We start from the raw sequence: 19,921 nt of genomic DNA, 5'->3' as shown, positions 1-19,921 counted from the left end.
AGGCTTACGGTGTTAGTTTACTATCTAGTTCACACACAGATCCTCCTCTCTCTGTTTGGGCTCAGGAACCTTTCTGGTCTGTGTTGTCAGATAGATCGTTCGTGAAAAGTTACCCCACCCTGTGTCAGGAAAAGGGTGGCAGTGGTGACAGTGTGGTGACTCTCCTCGGCGCCGTGTCCTTTTGGAGCCTGTTTTACAGCAATGGAGCAGGACCGTTTACATCAGCCGGTGACATCACTGCTCAGTGTGAGCCTTCCTGATGTCCCCGAGTCCTGGCTTCCAGTAACTCTCACAGGTTGTGCCCGCTTTGCTAGTGATGCCACAGACGCCACTGCCGCTCAGAACATCCGGGGAAAACAGGAGTAGAAATGGGTTTTTCTGGTTGCGTTAAGTTCATCATCTGAAGTTTTGAGCGTGAACAGAGAGCAGCACATCCAACCGCATCTTCTGGCGGGGCTGCTTTCGAGGCTTACACAAGGCTAGATTAGATCATAGATCTGCTGCCGGGCGCTTGGCTCGCGCTCAGTGTGTTAATTCCCTTGCTCTTTTCACTACCACCCAGAAGGAGGGTGTGTTCATATTTTTAAAGAACTGAAGTGTGGAAACAGAACTGATCTGGAGCCGTTGCAGCAGGCCCCTGGTGGAGCTTCTGTGAGAACTGTCTGTGTCGCACAGGCCAACACACAGGGAGGGCTGTGGAGAGCATCCTCCCATCCAGGATGAAGACAATGGCCAAGCCCCCAAATGAGGCTAAACTACAGTAATGTCAGCTTCAGAATCCCCAGTTAAGCAGGAGCACAGACAAACACGGTAAAGATGCATGTCTGCACAGTGACAGCCAGGGTGGAGTAGATTGACACCCACCACCTGTGGCTACTAGAAGAAACTGAGAACAGTCCAAGGACAGCCAGCCCAGCACTCCCTTACTCCCAGCAGAGGGCCTTGTTACTATAGTCACAAGGTCGGAGGGACAACAATGGAAAAGACAGGGACTGTGCTGTGGCTCTATGGTAGAGCTAGAACGCTCACCAAGCATACAGGCTCTCAGGACTCGACCCCTAGCACCAGAGAGAGAGATAGACAGACAGACAGACTACCCTTAAGGAGAAAAGGTTCATCTGGGTGCCTAAGAGTGGCTATGATGGCATTGAGTTATTTTCTTACACGAAGGCAGTTTTAGTGGGAAAATTCAAATGGAAATGTTTAATAATCAAATAAGATGACCAAAGCTAAGTAAAGCTCCTTCTACCATTTCCGGGTCCCACGGTTGTCCCAGAAACAGCTCTAGTAGTTGGAGAAGCTGACTTTCAGGAAGGAAGAGGAACGGAGGAGACAGTGCTGAGGGGCTCCCCAACCCCTGCCGGGTGGTTGGCTCTGACTAAGCGGTGGGTTAGTGTTCCACTCAGGCCTCTCTCATAACTAGTGTCCAGTCCTCTGTAGTAAGATGGCTCCAGGAGTGGGTCTGCTGGTTACAAGATGTCCATCACTGAGGTGTGGAGTCCTTGAGACTGACCCTCAAGCTTTTTCCCCAGCCATCACCCCCCTCCCTCACACTGATTAGCACTGCAAGTCAAAGTGACTAATTGTTCTTTATCGGATGGCTTGGTACCTACACACTCTGTGCCATATCCTGTGTTAAATGATCTAGGACAGACATGTCTCCTACTTTTTACTAACATGTTGGTGGTACAAAATGATGAGTTCCGTTGTGATGTTTTCCTACATGTAAATAGTTTTATTATATTCACCACCTCCTCCCCTCCACTCTCCTCTGTTGGGGACCGATTCCGGACAGCGGTGTCCTTACTTTATCAAACCTTACAAAGGCAGGAAGTTCCTGGCCTAACCGCGGGCTGTACAACTTCCTGGAATACCTGCTAATCAACCAGCTGCAGGGGCCTGGGACCAAAGCGACCTCACCCTCCTTTAGGAATTTGCCATCCTTCTCTCCGTGCTTCCCCTGTTCCCCCTCCCTGCCTGAAGCCCTGTTTATAAGCCTCAACACCCAGTCAATAAACGGAGACCTCGACGCAACTCAGAATGTCTCTCTCTTCCTTTACGCGCCTGGTCTCCTTTCTCTCTCGCCCCCATTGATCTTTCAGGAGGTGCCTCCTCGGGTCTCATCAAATAAACTGGCCCGCGGGACCGGGCACTCCTCACCTCTTCTGGCCCCTTCCTCTTCCCAAATTAGGACAGAAAGCTGTTTCAGTGAACACCTGTTCATGCCTCTGTTCTCTGCACACACTCGCACTTACATGCACATACCACACACACACACACACACACACACACACACACACACACACACACACACTTTCCTAATTAAAAAAAGAAAAATCTTACAGTTTAGTAACATGCCTCCAAATTATATAGCTTGCAAGATGACACAGCCAGGCTAAAAATCCAAGCAGTGACGCCATTGCCTCTAGATACTTGCTGAGTGAGTGAGTGAGAGCAAGAAAGGGTAGGAGGTGGGGCAGAAAGAGTGTTTGAAAACATGAGCTCTAGGATGAACTGTACTCTTAAGTGTGTGGACCACAGGTGGGAGGAGTTGGCTTGGGGAGTCAGGGTAGCTCTCCCCCCTCCCAGCTTCCCAAGGACATCCCTTCTGCAGCTGCCCTGTCTCTGAAGCATCGGGAGTTTTTCTTGTTCTGATCAGTGTATGAACGTGCTGAAATACTTCTCATCCTCAGAATGACGATAAAAACACATCACCACTCTTACCTCGCTCTCCTTCCGGCTGTTTCTGTCTCCCTTTAGAGCAAACTCCTCAAAATCGCCCCTGTTCTGACTCTAGTCCCTCCATTGCTTCCTCCTAAACTCAGTGGAACCTGAGTTGAACACTCACAACCCCCCATACACACACTCCCACCCACGCCCACCACTGAAACAGCTCCAGGGAAGTTCAGTGTTCCAGCCCAGGGCTCACCTCAACAGCCTACCCTGTGTTGGTCACCACCGTCCCCTGTGGAACATCACACTCTCTCCTGGTTTTTGCTTTTTTGTTTTTGTTTTTTGGGGACAGGATCTCACTCTGTTACTCAGACTGGCATCAAACTTGTGTCGATCCTCCTGCCTCAGCCTCCTGGGAACTGAGATTCTAGGCTTGAGCCTCCTTGCCTGTCTCCTGGTTAGTTCTCTGTGTCCACCTACTGCTCCATCCCCATATGCTTCTGGTCCCGTCTCAAATGTTGATCTTCCCAATGCGCATGTCTGTCAGAAAGTAGCAATTCTCCCTTGCAACTGAATCCAGCCATGAGCCAGGTGCTCAGCCTGCCTCTGCCACCTCATTTTCCTTACAGCACTTATATGTTGCTTGGGAAGACCCCCAAATGTTGACTTCTGCAATACACCCGTCACTCAGCACAGCAGCTCTCCCTTGTGATTGCATGCAGACATGAGCCAGATGCCTAGCACCTGGATGAGAAGTCGGCCTGCCTCTGCCGCCTTCTGTGTCTTACAGCACTTGTATGGTGTTTGAGAATGTGGCCAGCCCTCTGGTCCCCAAACATGCTTCTCACCCCATCCTCACCAGATCCCCGGGATAGGAGGCTAAGGGTGAGAGTTTTTCCAACCCTTCGCTCCCCTTTTCGGCGTCCTCCATGGAAGCTTCGGATTCCATATGTAGCCGTCCTTCCGTTCACTGCCGGATACTTGGCCTGGTTCCCTGAGCACGGCCCTTCTGATCAAAGCGGAGGAGTGGAAGTTGGGTTTCTTTTGGGCTCCAGTCTGGTCATCTGGTCTTCCTCTGAAGAGCATGTAGTTTACACTCTTCACCCTGGGGACTTGTTAGTCACGTTCACAGTACAATGGGTACTCTTAGTGAGTGAAATGCTCCGTCTTCCACAGTGAAAGGCCAGCTGCAGAACAGGAGAAGAACAAGGGCAGAATGATCTGATCAGACATCTGGGGGCCTCCTGGCATTTGGAGTGAGTGCCTAGAGAAACTAACTATTCTGGCCTGAGGGAGCAGGCGACCATTAATCTTAGTGGGTTTGACCGCTGTCTGCCCCAGAGGTCCCAGCCTGCTGTATGACTCAGAATCCTCAACACTCCCCCTATTCTTCTCTCACTGGGACATCCGGGAGGCCATTTCTAAGGCATTTTAATTTGGTAATAATTGACATGCCCTGCTATACCCAGTCTGGCTTTCTAAATGAATTGGTTAGCATTCATCATCCCTGATGCTTGACCACCTTGCACACCTAGGAAAAGCAAATTCCTGCCTACCCTGGCTGTCTCCCACTTCTCTGCACTCCAGCTGGCCAGCAGGTTCTTCTCTCCACCATGGATGACCCAAGCCTAGGCTTGGGCTGTCCCATAGCCCTTCTTCAGGCATGTTCCAAGAGCTGAGAGCATGCTCTGGGGAGAGGAGAGATATGGCCAGAGGTCCATCTGTTGAGCATTTCATTCTGCAACGCACTGTGTTAGGAATGACAACTGCCATCTGTCTTCCAACGTCTTTGTAAACGTTCTGGAATTCAGAAAGACCACAGACACTCGGTACAACACTCGGACAGCCCTGAGGGTAAGAGTTCTGGAGACATGGCATGAAGGCCAAAGCGCTGTGTACATACTTTCAAAGAGTGGGGTGAGGCCTTCTTGACCCTCATTGCTACCCGTATCCGGCCATGTCAACTGCTCCTGCTGGTGCTGGGCTCCAGGCCAGCTTCTGTAATCATGTTGCTGGCCATGTCACGTCAGTACGCCTGACACGGGCAGATGTAGCTGCACCGTCTTGGGTTCATCTTTCTGAGCCCCAAGAGTCTATTTGTGATGCATGGCACCCACTCCCAGGGCTGTTGAGAGGAGGAACTGTTAGTCACTGCACTTCATCCAGAAGCTTCCAGTAAGTTCCGTAATTGCACTGACGTCTATATTTCATTTCTAAAATACAGTTGTTTACACAGGAAAATACAGTTTTTTCTCCTTTACGTTTGTTTTGTTTATCAAATAAAGTTTCAGCCCCTCATTTTGTGTTTGCATCTCATTTGAATCTCATTGGCAGGGAAGGCTTAAAAATGTAGATTTCTAAAATTCTGCATCTACTTCATAAGCAGTCACTTACATAAGGCCCTGGACTAGACCTCCGTGGGTGAACTGGACTTGACACCCAGCAAATGATGTATCATCTTTCCTGGCTGTCCAGCAGAGACACACACACCCACACTCCAACCCCTACAGGGGCCATGCTGAGGGCCAGCCTGCTAGTGAACCACACCCGGGGGGGAGGGGAGCTAGGCACCAGAGAATTGCCCAGTGTGTGTGTGTGTGTGTGTGTGTGTGTGTGTGTGTGTGTGTGTGTGGTTGGGGGGGGCAGCAAGGCTGGGATTCAAAACTGGCAGTTGAGACAGCTGGTGGGGCCTGCAGTCCTGGTGTTCACTGGGTCATTTACTGACGATGTCCTGATGTTTCCCAGACTGCATGGGGCAGAACTGTGGGGGAGGACTGTGACTCCAGCACCACACTGAACACATCAGGATGTGGAAGTCTGGTGCCATAGGATGATACAGTTCTAGTCACACAGCAAAGACAAGGCCAGAACACGGCCCTCCAGACACTGCTTGCTTTCTACCCCATGGCTTCCTGAGATGACCTCGTCTCCAGATCATAGTGCAGGGAGGCCGTCAGCATCCTTCTGGTTCTCAAAACAATTACAGGGGTCTTTGCATGCCCATCTCTGTGCAAAGTGCGGGCAGAGGTCTGATCTCAAGAATTTGTGCTGTAGCGAGAGACGGTTCTGTGGTGGAGCAGGGCAGCTGGGAGTGAATGTAGGATAAGGACAGTGGGTTGGGAAACTCCCAGAGCAGAGAGGCAAGCAGCTCAGTCCGTGGGTTAGGGCATCACTCCTGTGAAGCCCACATCTGAGTTTAGGTTTGAAGGGCCTGGCATTCTCCACAAGGAGGACCAGGAAAATTCCAAACTGAGTAGGCAAGCACGCTCAACTGAAAATCAGTCAGGGGGATTCATCGGTAGCTCAGTCACACACATTTGCTGTGTCTGTGTTCAGGCCACTGCGAATGGTTCCCACTGGGTGGCTGGTGGGGGTGGGGGTGGTGGGGATAAAAGCAGAGGAGACTGGGTACACAGGGATGTGCCAGGAAGGTATGAGGGCCAGTGCCCTCTGGATCTGTCAAAGCCTTAGCAACTGTGTCCAGTCCCAGGCACTGCCTCATGGGTGATCAGGTTTATACAAAGAATCTTTGAAACCAAGGGTGTTCCTTTTGTGGAGGCCATCAAGGGACCTTTTTTTACTGGGCTCTCTAATAAGGAACTTGTGGGTCTCATTCCTAAACCCTGATGTGGAAAGAGCCTGAAATGCCTATCTTCGGGAAGAGCGCATCATTCCATTTTAGTCCCTGCGGCTCCTGGTGAATTGATCATCTACCTGCGGCTCTGGGTCCAGCAAGCCCTGACCTTCCTTCTCTCCCGCAGGCCTGCCGAGCTAGCCACCAAGTACGCAAACTTTTCAGAGGGAGCTTGCAAACCCGGCTATGCTTCAGCCCTGATGACTGCCATTTTCCCCAGGTAAGTGGCCCTGTTCTGCGATGCCTGGACAGCATGGGCTGAGACTCAACCGTGTGAAACGTCTGAGGGGGCTTGACCATTTCCCCTCCCCTCTTTTTTTTTTGAGACAAGGTCTCATTATGTAGCTCTGGCTAGCTTGGAGCTTGCTGTATAGACCAGGCTGGCCTTGAACTCACAGATCCACCTGCCTTTGCCTCCCAAGTGCTATAACCCATATCATTTTTTAAATTATTACACATAATTGTATCAATATATCATAATTTTGTTAAAAATACTTGTTGCAGTTTAATTTATGCAAAATGTATACAATAAAATTTGCTCTTTGGTGTTGTTCTGAACGTTTGACGATCAGTAGCACGTGCCTGTCTCCCTCAGATTCCCCATGTTGCTTTTTGGTGAGCTCCTCCCTCACCCTCAGCCTCCGGCAACCCCTGACCTATTTCTAGCCTTGCTGTGTTTCTAGAACATCTTGTGAATGGAGTCATGGTGTGTAGCTTTCTGAGGGAGCATCTGGCACTTGGTGGGATGTAGTCAAGTCCATGCATCTGTCATATATACTGTTTGCGTCTTTTGGTTGCTGAGTAGTTTTCATAATAGAGATGTAACGCTCTGTTCACCCAGAAGTCAAGGCCATGTAAGGTAATTCCAACTTGAGGCAGTTACAGAGAAAGCCACCAGGGCACTGGCCCATGGCTTAAGGGGAGGGAGAAAGCCATTAAAACACAGAGGATGGGTGCTGTATAAATACATATGTTCACTTTTCATAGTGAATGCCTAGAAGTCAGTGACTGGGTCCAGTGTCATGTGTGTGGCTCACTTGTAAGAAACTGCCAAGCTGTCTGTCTTTCAATGTGATTGTACCAGTTTTCTGGTTTTCTGTCTCATCAGCTGTAACTGATAGTCCCAGATGCTGAGTGTCCGGGGATGGGGATGGGGGGGGGGGGGTAGTGGGAGGATTGTTATTCTCTCAATGTCTTTACAGGGCAGGAATTTTTAATATTGATGGAGTCCAACTCATCACATTTTTTCCTTTTATGTATTGAACTTTGAGTGTTGTATCTGAGAAATATTCTCAAACACAAGGTCAGAAAGTTTTTTTTTTCTTGTTTTCTTTTAGAATTGTTATGGGTTTAGCTCTCGAATTCAAGCCTCTGACCTGTTTAGAGTTCTTATTTGTATATAGTGGCATGTAAGAGCTTGGGATTTCCTTATTTGCATGTAGGTGTTTATTGGTTCCAAAATAGTGTTGGCAACCCCCACAACACACACATATGCATACACATACACACATATGCACATACACATACATATGCATACACACTTGTGCACACACATGCACTAAAATACCTTCATTTTATTGAATTATTGAAAATCAGCTGACATGTACGTTGCTATTTTGCTGATCTCTGTCTGTCCTTCTGTTACTAAAGACGGTTTTATTTCATCTTTTCCAGTATAGTAGCTCTCCCTTTTATCTTACTTATTATCATGGTGTGTATGAAGAGATGAGGCATGCCACAGCGTGCATGTGGAGGTGAGAGGAAAACTTCAGAGCAGATTCTCTCCTTCCACCTTTATGTGGGTTCTGGGAATTGAGTCCATGTTCTCACACTTTGCAGCAAGCACTTTAACCCACTGAACCATCTCACTGGCCCTGGGGCCTCTTACTCTTTTTTCTTGACTTGCTGTATTAAGTGGACTCTTCAGTATGATATTAAATAATGTGATTATTACATTGTTAGCAGTTTGATCAGCTCACCCCCTCAGCCCTTCTCCCATTCCTAGAGGATGTGGAGTAGATGTGACTGGAACGGTCTGTCCTCTAACCACCTGAAGTCTACCCCATTCTGAGGCTCTCCAGGCGCCCACTGACAGCCTCTTCATTAGAATAGAAGATGTTCCTGTCACCCCCAAAATTCCAAGGCACTTGGAGTTCTATGCTAGTTTCTGTCACTCAGAAAATTACAAAAGTTTTAGGAGCTCTGGGTCAAGAGTGAGCGCCAAAGACCAAACATTAGAGCAGGAGACTCCAAATTTAATAACAAAATACCCCAATATTAGAGCAGGTGACCCCAAATTTAATAACAAAAGACCCCAATATTAGAGCAGGAGACTCCTAATATCAGAGCAGAAGATCTCCCAATATCAGACCAAAAGACCCCAAATACCATAGCAGAAAAGCCCCAGTATTAGAGCAGAAGAACCTCCCAGTACTGGAGCAGAAGATGCCCAGTATTGGAACAGAAGACTACTGTAGAATAATTCTCCTGTATACTGTAAAGACTTGTTACTCGAATTGGTTTAATAAAACGCTATTGGCCAGTAGCCAGGCAGGAAGTGTATGCAGGTAACCAAACTAAGAATGCTGGGAAGAGGAAGGGTGGAGTGAGGAGTCACCAGCCAGATACAGAGGAAGCAAGATGAGAATGCTGCACTGAGAAAAGGTACCAAGCCCTGTGGCTAAACATAGGTAAGAATTATGGGTTAATTTAAATGTAAGAGCTAGTCAGTATTAAGCCTGAGCTATCAGCCAAGCATCTATAAGTAATATTAAGCCTCTGAATCAATTATTTGGGAACAGGCAGGAGGGAGAGAAACATTTGCCTGCATGTAGCACCCAACATGGGGTACCAGATTAAAGCGAGAAATCCACAGGAGTCTGCTTAAGGAGAATTTATTAGGGTATAAATTGAGGAAATACACTCATGAATACAGAACCAAGTAAACAACTGAAGTCATCCTCTGTTCTGACTGGGAGCAAATCCACCTGGCAGTCTACTCACACTAGGAAGCAGGAACCAGGGAGAATGTACCTTATGACCCCTCTCCCTTTCCTTTTAAGAGGTCACATACAATGGCAAGAACCACCACCTCCTTTGGGCTATATAGCCCAAGGTCATGGGCGGAGCAAATACCACTACAAAAGACCCCCAGTATTAGAACAAAAGGCCCCCTCAAAGGCATGAAGGCCCCCCAAAGGCATGAGAGTAGGTGAACTTTCAGGGAAGAGGGGCTCATCAAGAGTGGGAGAGGGATGAGAGAAAGAGCAATCTGGGGGCGAAATGACCAAAGTACATTATATACACATATGAAATGTCAAGGAATTAAAAACAAATTTTAAAATAAGAGGAAAATACCCCTAGTGTTGTTATCTTGAAGTTTTTAGGAACCAGGGGCAGAGACCTAAAAAAATAAAGTTACAGATATGTATTTTTTTTCTAACTTCCCTTAATGACTTTTCTTTGACTCATGAGCTCCTTGAAAGTGTTGTTTAATTTGTAGTTGTCTGAGGGTGTGTATGTAATCAAAATATACTTTCTATGATTTTGATACTTTAAAAATGATTGAGATCTGCATCATGGGGCAAAATCTGATCCATCTGCGTAGATGTTCTTGAGAAGAGCATATTTGCTGTTACTGGGTACTCTACAAGTGATATCAGATGAGCCTGGTTGATAGTGTTTGTCAAACTGCCATGTCTTTACTGGCTTTCTATCCACTTAATTCTGACAGGAGTGTTGAAATCTTTATTCATCAGTTTTTGAAGCTGTTATTTGGTTCTTGTACACTATAGTTATCATATCACCTTTCTAGATGTCTAGATACTGTTGTTATTTTGAAATGTTCCTTTTTCACTAGTAATTATCCTTGTGAAGTTTTCTTAGATAATGTCAATCATTGTAACTGCTCCACTTGATTAAAATTAGCTTTATCGACTCATTTGCCATATATATATATATATATATATATATATATATATATATATATATGAAGTATACATTTGTTTGCTCTTAAGCTGCTACATGTATGGTGGGGCAACAGTCCATCTTTGCTTTTAATCTGCTGGTATCTTTATGTCTTCATAATTAAGGTGGGTTTCTTGTAGACAGCACATAGTTGAGCCTTGCTTTTTCTTTTTCTTTTTTTCTTTTTTTTTTTAGAGCTGAGAATTGAACCCAGAGCCTTGAGCTTGCTAGGCAAGTGCTCTACCACTGAACTAAATCCCCAACCCAACCAAATGCTTTTTTTGGGGGGAGGTGGAATTTGAGACATGGTTTCTCTGTGTCGCTTTGCACCTTTCCTAGATCTCGCTCTGTAGACCAAGCTGGCCTCGAACTCACAAAGGCCTGCCTCTGCCTCCCGAGTGCTGGGATTAAAGGCGTGTGCCACCACCACCCAGCTTTTTAATACAATATGACAATGTCTACCTTTTATTGGAATGCTTCTAAAATTATATGCCATTGATCTATAAGTCATCAATATGGTTATGCCTAAATCTACATTAACATTAGTTCCTGTTTGTTTCTTTCTTTTCATGCCTCCTTTTGGATTAATTGCATACTATAATTTCATCTTACCCTCATTGTTGGCTTAATAGTTGTATTGCTTAGTTTCGTTTTTAATGGGTCTTTTGCATTTTATAAGGTACATTTTTAATTTATAATTATTTTCAAAACCATTCATATAGAATGTAACAACCTTATGTAATAATATTTTCCATTCTTTGTGCTGTTTTCTCGTGCATTCTACATCTGTTTATCCATCTATCATAAAGCCACAACATTGTTTCATTTATTTCCTAACACACACATATACACGTATTTTAAAAAATAAGATATTTTAAATATACAAAGAACTCTTAAAATTCTTCAACAAAAAAGAGCTACTTGGTTTTAAAATAGACCAAGAACCTATATAGGCAAGGAAGATATGCAAATGGCCAAGAAGCCTATGAAAAGTTGCTCAGCATGACTAATTAGAGAAATGCAAAGCAGAAGCACAGCAAGAAACCATCTTATACCCAGAGCAGCTACCCAAAAAACAGAAGAGCTTGTAAGGTGTAGAGAAATTAGAACCCTGTGCACTGTTGGGGGATGTAGGATGGTGCAACTACTATGGGAAACAGTGTGGTCATTCCTAACGTCATTAGAATAGGATTAGCATGCGATCCATCAATCCTTCTTCTGGGTGCATAGCCAGAGTAACTGAAGTCAGGAACCCAGGAATCAGTGCATCTGAGGTCATAGAGTCATTGTTCATAATTGCTTAGAGCTACAAGCAACCCAAGTGCCTATCAGCAGGTGAAGGAGAAATAAAACTGGTTCCGACAGTGAAGTATTTTTCAGCAGGAAAAGGAAGCAACTCTGACTCATTGTAATGTGAACCCCTGAGGATGTTACACCCAATGCAATAAGCCAATCACAAAGGGACAGATGTTGGTGATTCCAGTAACATAATAAATATATATTTCCATCTTCTGAACCTCTTTTAACTTAGTGTGTGCACACACATGTGCGTGCCTGTGCACAAGTGTTTTTGTGTGTGGCAGATCTGGTGGCATATGAACTCCTTTAGTTTGACTGAAAAAGTCTTTGTTACACTTGTGACTTTGAAGGTTTTCCTGGCTAAATAACAATTCTTCCCACACCCACACTGCCTTGGAGGACTTTAAAATAGTTCCAATTTTTTCGTTTTGTTTTTTTCAAGACCAGGTTCCTCTGTGTAGCCCTGGCTGTCCTGGATCTCGCTCTGTAGACCAGGCTGGCGTCGAACTCAGAGATCTGCCTGCTTCTGCTGGGATTAAAGGTGTGCGCCACCACTGCCCAGCTAACAGCTCCATTTCTTTTTGTCACTATTACATGTGATTTTATTGAATTACTTAACAAGTGCTTGTTTGGGGGCTTACTGTTTTCTTTTCTTTATTTAAAGCTTGCGTAATTTCTGCTAGAAGGTTTTCCCTTCTTCTCTGTCTCTTCTTTCACAGAAGCATTTGTGTTTTCTTCTGCTGCTTTTGAGGTTTTCTCTTTACCGATGGTGTCCAGTGTGGGGCTTCACCTTGTCAGGGTGCTCTTTGTTCTCATTTGGCTGGAGGTTCATTTTGCTTGAGGGGCTCTGGGTTCATAATTTTGTTTTGTCTGTTTTTTCCTTTTGTAATATCTATAACTAAGCTTAAGCCGCAGTATTCATAATTGTCAAAAGGTAGAAACAATCCAAGTATACATTTTGTATATTTTTTAGATATCATGTTTTTTTAATGTTTTTTTCCTTTTCTTTTTATTAAGAGATTTTCTATTCGTTTTACATATCAACCACGGATTCCCCTGTCCTCCCACCCCCCAACCTTCCCCTCCCAACCCACCTCCCATTCCCACCTCCTCCAAGGCAAGGTCTCCCTTGGGGAGTCAGCAGAGCCTGGTACATTCAGTTGAGACAGGTCCAGTCCCCTCCTCCCTGCACCAAGGCTTAGCAGAATGTCTCAGCCTAGGCCCTAGGTTCCAAAAAGCCGGCTCATGCACTAGGGACAGGTCCCAATCCCACTGTCTGGGGGCCCCCTAAACAGTTCAAGCTAAACAACTGTCTTACTTATCCAGAGGGCCTAGTCCAGTCCCATGGGGGCTCCTCAGCTATTGGATCACAGTTCATGAGTTTCCACTAGTTTGGCTAGTTGTCTCTTTACTTTTTCCAATCATGATCTCGATATCTCTAGATACCATGTTTTCAATTTCTGTGAGTTCCTTTAGGTCTTTTTATGTCTTCCATCTCATTCTTTTTTTTATGTCCATGTTTTAATTTATTTTTATTTTATGTTCATTAGTGTTTTGCCTGCATGTATGTCTGTGTGAAGGTGTAAAAACCCTGGAACAGGAGTTACAGACAGATGTGAGCTGCCATGTGGGTGCTGGGGATTGAACCCGGGTCCTCTCGAAGAGCAGCCAATGTTCTTCACCACTGAGCCATCTCTCCAGCCCTATGTCCGTGTTTTTTCTGCTTAATGAACATGTTTCTAGTAGCTGTGTGATGGCCTGAATAAGAATGGCTCCCATAGGCTCATATTTAAATGCTTGGTACCCAGTTTGTGGAACTGTTGAGGAAGGATTAGAAGGTGTGGCTTTATTAGAGGAGGTGTGTCATTGGGGGTGAGCTTTTGGGTTTCAAAAAACCATGCCATTCCCAGTTAGCGCTCTCTCTGTCTGTCTCTCTCTGTCTCTCTGTCTCTCTCTGTGTGTCTGTCTCTCTCTGTCTCTGTCTCTCTCTCTCAGCCTTCTGCTATGGGTCAGATGTAAGCTCTCAGCTACTGCTCCAGCACAGTGCTTACCTGCCTGCCAATGCTCCCTGCCCTGATGGTCATGAATTCTAACTCTCTGAAACTGTAAGCCCTAAATAAACTCTTTCTTCTGTAAGCCTTGGTCACGTGTCTTGTTACAACAATAGAAAAGTAACTGAGGCAAGCTGCTTTTACATTCTTGTCTGCTAATTCTGGAATGGTTTCTATTGTATGTTTTTCTGGTTCTTTACCTGGCAATTTTTATTGGACATGATAGGTTTTTACACTTTGCTGTGCTAGATTTTGTTGTATTCCTTTAAAAGGCACTAGATTTTGGTGCATTTAGTTAAGTTACTTGGAAACAGTGGGAGGCCTTTAGGCTTGCTTTAACAGTGTTTAGCAGGTGTTGAGCAGTCCTCTCTAGAGCCATTTATCCTTCTGATGCAGTGCCCTTCTGAGAACACTGCCCCAAGACTCCCATGTTAGTAATTCCACTCCTGCTCATGCGTTTCCACTCTACTTTATGAGAATAGAAACAGCTCCTAGTCTGGTCTGAACACTAGATTTTTGTTTATTTTTTTTACTTCCTCCTGGTGGTTCTTAGCCCCTGAGTCTCCTCTCACTCTCACGTGTGTTCAGATCCGTACTTGGCTAAAGATTTGGGGGGTGCCCTCTGCAGACGTTCAGAGCTCTCTGTGTTGCTCTCTCATCTAACGCAGTCTGTCCTGTGAGTTACAGGCTCTGTGGCCTTCCTAAATGTTGATGTGTGTGCTCACCTCAGAAAGACCTCCAAGCTCTGTCTAGATTCCGATTCTCACTGCAGGTTGGACACTGTCCCCACGCAGTGACCTAGGCCATGGGGCTCACTGTATTTCTTTCTGAAGACCATTGTTTCATATATTTTTCTGTTGTTAAGTTTGGAAGATAAAACTTGTCCCTATATTCCATGATAGCTAGCAGCAAATGTTCCCTCATTTTGTCTGTCTGTCTGTCTGTTTGTTTTGAAACAAGGTCTAATGTAGCATGGCTGGCATAGAACTCATGTAGCTGAAACTGGCCTTGAACTCATCCTGTGTACTGGGATGACAGGCATGTACCACCATGCCCAGCTCCTCTCATATTTTTTTACCTAGCATTCCATCGGGTAGGTGTTCTATATTTTAATTAAGCAGTTCCTTTTTTGAGGGACAGTTTCCAAACTTCACTCTTAAAAGTATTACCTTATGAATAACCTTTTCTGTACATCACATTCAAGACTGTGTAGGGCAAAGTACTATTTCCAGATCAAACATTATAAGCATTTTTAATGGTTATCTGCAAGTTGTCTTCTGTAGTGGCTTTAAAATTTGCCTGCATGTATGTTAGTATCTGATGGCACTTTCTGTTTTAGTTACTTGTCCTGTTTCTGTGACAAAATATCCACCCCCCAAAAAAGCAACTTAAGGATAGAGGATTTATTCTGCTTTACAGTAGGAGAGGATACATTCTGGCCTGGCAGGGGGAGTGTGGGGTGCTGGTCACATCACATCTACAGTCAGGAAGCAGAGAGATGAATGTTAGCCTCAGCACTCTTCTCCTTTCTGTCCAGTCCAGGATCCCAGTCCAGGGAATTATATCACTCGTTTAGAGTGGGTCTTCATACCTCAGTTAATCTAATCTGGATCCCCCACACACACACACACTCAGATGCCCTGTGTGTGGTCCTGAATCCCCTGGAGTTGACAATCAAGATTAACCATCATGACATGTGATGGTACACACCTTTATTCCCAGCACAGGCAGAGGCAGGCAGATCTCTGGGAGTTGGAGGCCAGCCTGGTCTACAGAGTGAGTTCCAGGGCAATCAGGGCTACATAGTGAGACTCTATCTCAAAGGGAAAAAAAAAATTAACCATCATACCTTCCTTTTGTTTTCTTCTATTATCTTTAATTTTATAACTTCTGCTTAAATTATTAATCTATCAATTTTGGGTTTTGATGTTAGGAATGAGGTTGGAACCTAGGTTTCTTTCTATGTGAGTAACTAATATTTCTTGACACTTTTACCAAGAACACTGTACAAATGTAAGGTTTGGGTTTGTATTATAGCATCAATATTTTTAAAAGGTAAAGAAGCAGTTTTACTTTATAAAAAAAATCAATTTTACAGAAGTTGATTGGTTATATCAATGTTTTTATCAATATAAATTGGTTTTAAATATGAAGGAACTGATCAGCAAATTGTGCCTTCATTCACTGACATGAACACACTTCCAACAAGTCCATACAAATGAAAATACATAAAGATGTGCAAAACACCCAAATAACAAGCCATATTAACCGTCACTTTCCAAGACCCTAATTTGTATCTGAGTATACTGGCAAATAGAGAAACGTATCAGTGCACATGCTTCTATATGCATGCAAATCCCAGAAACCAAGGTGGTGTGTAGAAATGGAACATTGGTGCTTACATGCATGAACATAAATTCACAACATGGTGTAAAACAGAAATCCCTGCAACACAGCAATGTGGCATTTTCACCAGTGAGGAAGATTCAACAGTAAACACTGTTATTTTGTGAAATAAGGATTCACAGAATGTCCGTGCTCTGGATAATGAAAGCGAAGAAGCCAGGCAGGAAAATGACCCATCCTACTGCCAATGAAATTCTCGTGTTGAAAATGCAAAGACAGCTTCAAAGGCTTAATAATGCAGGGTATTGATGGTGGCTTTTAGAATAAAGATGATACGAAAATGAAGTCGCTGAGAGCAGAGAAGAGTCTGTCAATGGAAAATGCGCTGGAGTCCTTTTCCTTTGAAGACCACGGCCGACTTGCTCTGCTCTGACTGGTGACTTTGAGACACAAAACTGAAGCTGCTGCTGGAGCTAGCATTGGGTGCTGGTGGGGGCCACAGACAATGGTCTGAACTAGCATCTTAGTGTCTGCCATCCCACTTTCAATTCCTGCATGACCCAAAGGAAACTTGGAGACCCAAAGACACCAGGTTGTGGGATCATAGCTGGGCCAAGGGAACCTATAGTGATATTTTGTAGCCTACAACTTTCATAAAGACATTTCTGATCCTGGCGATTGCACTCCACACATTTCCTAGAGATATCACTGGACTTTTATATTCTCCTAGCACTGTCTTCGTGGAGGTGGCCTCTGGCTCGACAGAGCCCAGTTCTGCATCCTGGCCCTGTACTTGCTGCATTATATACTCTTTTCAGACAGCTGTCAGCTTTGCTGCGATTGTGTTCTTTTTTTTTTTGTTGTGGTCTGTTTGTTTCTTTTGGATCTTTCTATGTAGTCCTGGATGCCTTGGAACTCACTATGGAGGCCAGGCAGGCCTCAACTGCAACTGTATTCTTGATAGATACATTCCCCATGTTATGTAGACCAGGCTGGCCTCAACTGCAACTGTATTCTTGATAGATACATTCCCCATGTTATGTAGACCAGGCTGGCCTCAACTGCAATTGTACTTTTTTTTTGGTTTTTCAAGACAGGGTTTCTCTGTGCAGTTTTGGTGCCTGTCCTGGATCTCGCTCTGTAACAGACCAGGCTGGCCTTGAGCTCACAGAGATCTACTTGGCTGTGCCTCCTGAGTGCTGGGATTAAAGGCATGTTCTACCACCGCCCGGCTGCGATTGTATTCTTGATAGAGACAGTCCCCATGTTATGTAGACCAGGCTGCAGGCTGGCCTCAACTGCAGTTGTATTCTTGATAGATACATTCCCCATGTTATGTAGACCAGGCTGGCCTCAACTGCAGTTGTATTCTTGATAGATACACTCCCCATGTTATGTAGACCAGGCTGGCCTCAACTGCAATTGTATTCTTGATAGATACATTCCTCATGTTATGTAGACCAGGCTGGCCCCAACTGCAATTGTATTCTTGATAGATACAGTCCTCATGTACCATAAAAGAGGAATGCACATGTCATTTGTTGCATATACACAGTCCCCAGCATGAAGAGGTCTAGAGTGGAAATACGAGCTTAAACCTAGTTCTGATCTCTTCTGTAGTTTCAGATGAATCCAGCTTCAATCCAGGGATTAGGCTGAAACTCAGCAGCTATCAACTATCTAGCATCGTCTCTTTTTTTCCTTATTTTTTTATTGAAAGTAGATTTTTTTTATACAATATGTTCTGATTATGATTTCCTCCCCCCAACTCCTCCCAGATCTCCCCTACCTTCTTTCCCACCCAGATCATGCCTTTCTTTCTCTTATTAGAAAACAGATGTCTTTAAAATAATATAAAACCAATATTATATCTGCATCTGTATTATTCTAGCATCTTGCAGCGCACACTGTGTTGGAAAGACGTGAGTGTTGGACAGTGTCCTCGTGACACTGAGCCCTTGTGACTTTCTCACATAATAGGCTGTGTGAACTTGGGGAAGTCTGAGCATTGCTGCCCGTATTAGTCAATCAGTGAGATCAGATGACATCTCCTGGGGCTGTATAAATGTTAAGTCATTCCAGTAAGTTGAACAGTTAGCAAATGAATTCCATTTGCCAGTGACTTTCATTATAATTAGATGAGTTTGGGGGTTTTGTTATTGTTGTTTTGTTTATTTTACTCTCTGGGAAATATACATCTCAGGCTTGATCACAATAAATACTTTAAATGTTGTTTTAAAGCAGAGGTTTTCAACCTGTGGGTCGTGACCCCTTTGGGGGTTGCATATCAGCTATTTACAGTACAGTTCGTAATAGTAGCAAAATTACAGTTATGGAGCAGCAGTGTGATAATTTTATGGTTGGCGGTCACCACAACATGAGGAACTGTATTAAAGGATCACAGCATTAGGAAGATTGAGAACCACTGTAGGAAAAAACTGTAGTTCATTTGAATGTGTCACTCAGAACCATAGTTGATATTCCACATTCCTGGAAATCCTTTATTTATACAGATGAGTAGCTCTTTATTTTTATTTATTTATTCATTTAATTTTTATGTGTGTTGGTATTTGGCCTGCATGCATGTCTGTGTGAGGGAATCAGATCCACAGGAACTTGAGTTACAGACAGTTGTGAGCTGCTGTGTGAGTGAGCAGCCAGTGCTCTTAACCGCTGAGCCATCTCTCTGGCCTATGAGTAGCTCTTTTGCATATTGATGGAAGATATGATTAAATTCATTGAGTATCATACCTTTGAAAAATGTATTATTTATATGTGTGTGTCTGTGTGTTTGCCCTAGGAGACCAGAGGGGTGTCAGCTCCCTGAAGCTGAAGATCCAGACAGTTGCTAACTGCTTGATGTAGGTGCTGGGGATCAAACTTGGGTCCTCTGCAAGAGCATCACATGCTCTTTCTTAACCACTGAGCCGTTTCTCCAGCCCGAGTACCATGCCTTTTATATGGTGGCCAGTTTGGCCACTCAATATTGAATGTCATCCCCAGGCAAAGTGAAAGCCACAGCTACCAATGGCCCTGTGCTAAGAATTTTTCCTATTTCTCTGTTTTAATCTTCTTGACAACTTCATGAGATGGATTTTATTATTAGTCCAGTTTTGATATGAAGAAATGGAGACACAGAGAATTCAAGGAATTTGTCTGAAGTCGTACAGATAAGAAAGGATGAAAACTGGTTGCTCGCGCTCTCTCTCTCTCTCTCTCTCTCTCTCTCTCTCTCTCTCTCTCTCTCTCTCTCGTGTGTGTGTGTGTGTGTGTGTGTGTGTGTGTGTGTGTTAAACAGGACTCATTCTGTAACACACACTACTCTGAACTTCACTATGTTCACTATGTGGCCCAGGCAGGCCTTGAACTCATGACAGCCTTCCTGCCTTAGCCTCTCAAGGCTAGAATTTATAGGCATGAACCATCACTTCTGGTTGAAACTGGGTTTTGAATCCAAGTATTCTGGCTGCAGAGCCTGCATGCCTGACGACTGCATCCTATCTCCTGTCACAGCTGAGGACAGATGGCCAGTGGGTAGGGTACAGATGTTAGCCAGATGCTGCTGATGGCTGCTGAGGCAGGGGTGGAGTAATGCCCCGTTATGCAGCTCTGCAGGAGAAAATCATGCTTTTTTGAGACACACTTTGCTTTAGGAAGGCTCGGTACTGTGATTCTTGGACTGCAAAGCCTTGGTCCAAGCTGGGTGCATTCCCTAGTGTACAAGGGTGGCCATCCAGACCTCGCAGAGTTCTCTGAGGCAGGAAGTCTGGAGGCAACATAGTCCCTGTTGCCTGTTTTAGGACCCTTGCGTGAGAAGGTGTAGGAGGCCTAGTGCATTGCCCTGGGGGCTTTGAAAGCTTGTGGGCTCCTAGCCAGGGTAGCTGAGTAGCTGGTATCCCCACATTCCAAAGCACTTTCCTCTCTGCTCCTCCAGAGGAGGATCCTGGGATTT

At 44.8% G+C, this 19,921-nt stretch overlaps 1 protein-coding gene across 2 annotated transcripts in view; it reads left to right on the top strand.

The window, feature by feature from the left end:
• The window catches only part of St3gal3 (ST3 beta-galactoside alpha-2,3-sialyltransferase 3), a 224,744-nt gene that overhangs the window by 130,513 nt on the left and 74,310 nt on the right, over positions 1-19,921 (top strand). For both annotated transcript variants that reach the window (XM_059254844.1, XM_059254845.1), the window contains exon 5: positions 6,435-6,527. In XM_059254844.1, coding sequence (XP_059110827.1) covers positions 6,435-6,527 — 93 coding nt within the window. The remainder of the gene's footprint in view (positions 1-6,434; positions 6,528-19,921) is intronic.

The sequence above is a fragment of the Peromyscus eremicus genome, chromosome 2 (genome assembly GCF_949786415.1).
Source record: "Peromyscus eremicus chromosome 2, PerEre_H2_v1, whole genome shotgun sequence".
NCBI lineage: Eukaryota > Metazoa > Chordata > Mammalia > Rodentia > Cricetidae > Peromyscus > Peromyscus eremicus.
Note: the sequence above shows the minus strand (reverse complement) of the source record. Positions and strands in the feature narration are given on the sequence as shown.